Below are 4138 nucleotides of genomic sequence, written 5' to 3'. Positions count from 1 at the left end.
TGCTCAAAGTGTGTTGTACGCCCAGGGTTAGGGCGAGCCATTGGCCAAGCTTTGCAGGACACCTAATGCAATTAACGCATAAATAGCACCGCTCACTTCGGTTACACATCTCCATTCAAAAACATTGCTCTTTGAGCAATTTGTGCCAAGATGTAGGCCACGCTTCAGAGCCCAGACAAAGCCGGATGTTGAAGCTTCCAAAAGCACTGATCAAAATATGTACAGTAAACAGTTGGGGGCTGGGTTGGGTAATTTCCGGTAAGCTTAAACCTTTTACACCATATGAACTTATATGAATGAACTTCTCCTCCATTGCTTTCTTGTCCACTCTCCCAGAATGTGTGGCATGGACGTGGACCTGGACGACGTGGGTTCAGGCGAGGAGGAGAAAGAGGAGGAGTTCTGGCCGGGGAGCAGCGAGGGCATGAAGATGCTGCCCCCGGTGCCTCCGGTGGCCCACAGCCAGGGCAGTGCCCACTGGGGCAGCCGCCGGGGCAGGTGTGGCTGCGTGGCCTGTGGGGTGGCGCTGGTGGTGTGGAACCTGTGTGTCGTGCTGGTGAGCATCCTACTGATGGCTGTGGTGTTCTTCATCGTGCTGCTGCCCGCTTCGCTGCTGCTCTATGCTGGCTTTCTCTGCCATTCCAGGGTGAGTTTTAGTGTACCGTCTGGCAGCCACAGAGGCTTTGCTGTTGTGGTGTTAGTCTTCATGCTTGTTTTTTTCTTGTTTTTACAGCTATGTACGTAAAATCCTTATTTAATTTAACTCTGCAAGTGTTTACAGTCAGTCAATGCAAACCACTTTGGTTTGGTCGGGTGTAAGGAGCAGTTGGCTACAACATCCTTAGGGCCACTAATGGGGATTTTAGACTAACATTCATTTGCATAGTTGTTTTAATTTTTTTAATTTGTTCTTTTACTTCTAGCTTTTCTTTTCATTTCATTCCTTTTTTGTGCAAAGCACTTTGCATATTTTGTTTTTTTCTTTTTGCTTGCAAAGATGATCAAGAGACTTCACAATTACTTGACCAGCATACAATACAATACAATACAATGGTGCACTGCACAGTGACATGTACAGCCCATTTATGCCTATACATCACCCTCCAGCATATTAAATAAAACACACCAACGAACTGGTCTTTAGAGAAACAGCTTTGCACCACCTTAGATCCCTGTGCGGAATGAATGACTGGCAGGTGATGATGGCTGGCTGGGTGAGGGGGAGGAGCTGATTCTGCCCCTTACGGAGCCGTTGCCTCTATTCGATTTCATGGATGCAAAAGCGTGACCGGCTAGAATAGGTCAAGGATTGTTTATTGTTTATTAAATGGATCCCCATTAGCTGACAGGCGGGGCGACAGCTAATCCTCCTGAGGTCCATAGAAGATAGTGTACACACAATATACCAACATGAAAATACATCACATTAAGAGATGTGCAACGCAGATTGTACCAGGCTCTGATCCAGATAATTTCCTCTCTAACAAGAGGGTTTATTTGTCACTCACTCATACAGGTGCAAGAAGTGAAATGTCAATGTGGTATGGTCTGCACAACTGATGTGAAACAATGTGAACAAAGGAGACAACACGGCAGTTGATGTGTTCCATTATAGATGCCTGTGAAGAATACTCTGTATTGGCAAGATCACTTCAGAACTGAAGACCTGCTAGAAAAATCTGAGATGAAGCCGCTGCGGGAGGTAGTGAAGCTGCAAAGAAAGAAGTGGATTGGACACAAACTAACAACAACTGCAACATAGCAATGACATGGGGGAACCTTAAGGGAAAAGAAGAAAAGGAAGACCAAAGACCAGCCTGGAGGTGTATATACATACAGTACAGTTGAGAAAGAAAGAAAATAAGCAGGATGGAAATCATGGTCAGAAGTGAGAAGTGGAAGCACCCTGGCACAAAGTCGATAGGTGAAGGTGAAGGTTCTGCACAACTGTGCTGGCAACAGAAATACAACAAGATAATTGCGACTGTAGTATGTGAACCATCACAGCTTCACCGTATCTCTGTCTGTTACGCCTGACACTGTGGTTCCCCTGACACATCACTTGCTATCACAGTGATGTCAGATACTCAGAGCAGGGATCTCCATATATGGGCATACCCTGACACATCACCTTGACATCACAGGTGACATCACAGTGATGCCAGATACTCAGAGCAGTGACCTCCATATATGGGCATAAAAGGTTGGCGCGACCTGAGGTCGCTTTTCGCCCTTAGGTGTCTTACTGGTAATAGAGATTCATGGATTACTGGACACTGGATTGTCATGAAATAAAAGAAACAATAACATAAAAATAATTCTGTAACTAAGATAAAATGTTAGAAAGTACAGGCAGGACACACACTCTACAGATGAATTCAGTTCATTTTATTTTGTTTGTCTTCTTTTTAGTTCTTTAGTGTCCCCGTCCTAGTTCAGAACTTCACAAGTTCAGATGCTATGAATAAAGATTATGATTTTGACAATTATTATGATTATTGTGGTGATGATGATGAAGATCATATAGTGAGTTGAGCACAGATTCACTAACGTGAGAAGTATTAATGACGCAGGTTGTTGACTGACCGATACCTTCGGGAGTGTTACTTGTGTTACTGTAGGTGAACAGCGATAGTTGAAAGCTTGAACAACAAACACATTGTTCAGGAAACCTGTTTAAGTCCAAGATGTAGCCGTGTGGGACTTCAAGGAATACCAGGATCCATGGAGTCAGGTGATCACACCATGGTTATATAGTTTGCAAGGATGCTGCAGACCTATTCACCAAATTCAGCTTGGCATGTTATCAATAGTGCTTACATGTTGCCAGCTCGTTCAGTGCCAGTCTACAAAGTAAAACCCTCAGTGTTAATTTAACTCTTGAGAGTGGAAACATTAAACCTTTGGGAACAGCACTTGTTTACACTCAAGAGTTACATTAATAATGAGTATTTTATTGTGTAAAGTCCAGAGAATGTAACACTGGGGAGATTAATTCCTGACATTTAATGGTGTTTTAGGTATAGAACAAGACAAATGGTAACATGCCAAAGCAGTGGAAGTGAAAACATTTGTAGAGTAACTAAGCCTCTTTAATTAAAAATAAATAAAAGAATCCAGAGGTTGTGTGTGTGTGTGTGTGTGTTTGCGTGCGTGCGTGCGTGCGTGTGACTGTGTGCGATGTTGAAACTGCCATGGGCTGTCATGCTGCATCAAAGCCTTGTTCTAAACTTGAATATAAATCGATCCCTGTGGACTGGGCCGTTGTTGCTGAAATCAGATTACTTGTAAACACTTACCATGTAAGTGTAAACATGCAAAGTATGTCTCACCTTTAGATGCCGTTGTATGATCCTACCGTAGTAGGCCTGCAGCAAACCATCTCAATTAATTCCATAATGTCAAACATGCTTGAACGTCACAAATCAGATCTGATACATTCTGAGAAAGTGATGTAAAAACTAACCTTTGCGAACATTCGCCAAGAGCCTCAGAGGAGATGTCTGAACATGAAATGTTTTAGAACAAGTACTTTGCATTAAGACATTTTCACCACCCTGCTCCATATTCCTCCTCCTCCTCCGTTAGGCAGGCCTCTGACATTTCAAGACAATGGCAGGGTTTGTTCTCGTTAAGAATGACATAGATACACGGAACATTTTGACCTCTATTAGAGGCCGCTAAACAGATAAACACACCCAGTCGCCACAGGGATACAATGTTCTTGCCAACATGAGTCATACTCTAAGTACTAAAATCACACCTGCTGAAACCTTTTTTCCACACTGGTGCTTACAGTATACTCATTATTTTATAAGTACTGAACAGCATGCTGCTTGTCCAAAAGGCTTTACAGCTACACTGCAAGATCCTGAGTGTCAGTTTAACTCTGAGTGTGAAAATGATTGCAGAGTTAAATTGATATTCATGGTTGGTTTAACAGAGTAGCCGAGCACACTGCGGCAGCCAGGGCAGTGGTTCTCTACCTTTTCAGGCCGCTGCCCCCCAAAATAATCACATTTAACTGGGGACCCCCCAACCCTGACAAGCACTTGGAATTGTAGGAGTTGTGGCATTACATTTTCTTTAACTCGGTTCTACAGCTAAATATGTTGAAAATAGCAGATCCACAAAAATG

At 43.2% G+C, this 4138-nt stretch overlaps 1 protein-coding gene across 1 annotated transcript in view; it reads left to right on the top strand.

Annotated features, from left to right (window-relative positions):
- Positions 1 to 337: 337 nt before the first annotated feature.
- Positions 338 to 4138, top strand: part of tmem88bl (transmembrane protein 88b-like) — a gene marked incomplete at both ends in the record, with an annotated part of 6488 nt that continues 2687 nt past the window's right edge. The window contains one exon of the mRNA XM_080728952.1: positions 338 to 646. Coding sequence (XP_080585078.1) covers positions 338 to 646 — 309 coding nt within the window. The remainder of the gene's footprint in view (positions 647 to 4138) is intronic.

This window comes from Nannobrachium achirus (genome assembly GCF_963921795.1).
Source record: "Nannobrachium achirus genome assembly, chromosome: 6".
NCBI classification, from domain to species: Eukaryota; Metazoa; Chordata; class Actinopteri; order Myctophiformes; family Myctophidae; genus Nannobrachium; species Nannobrachium achirus.
This window is presented reverse-complemented; position numbering and strand designations above follow the sequence as displayed.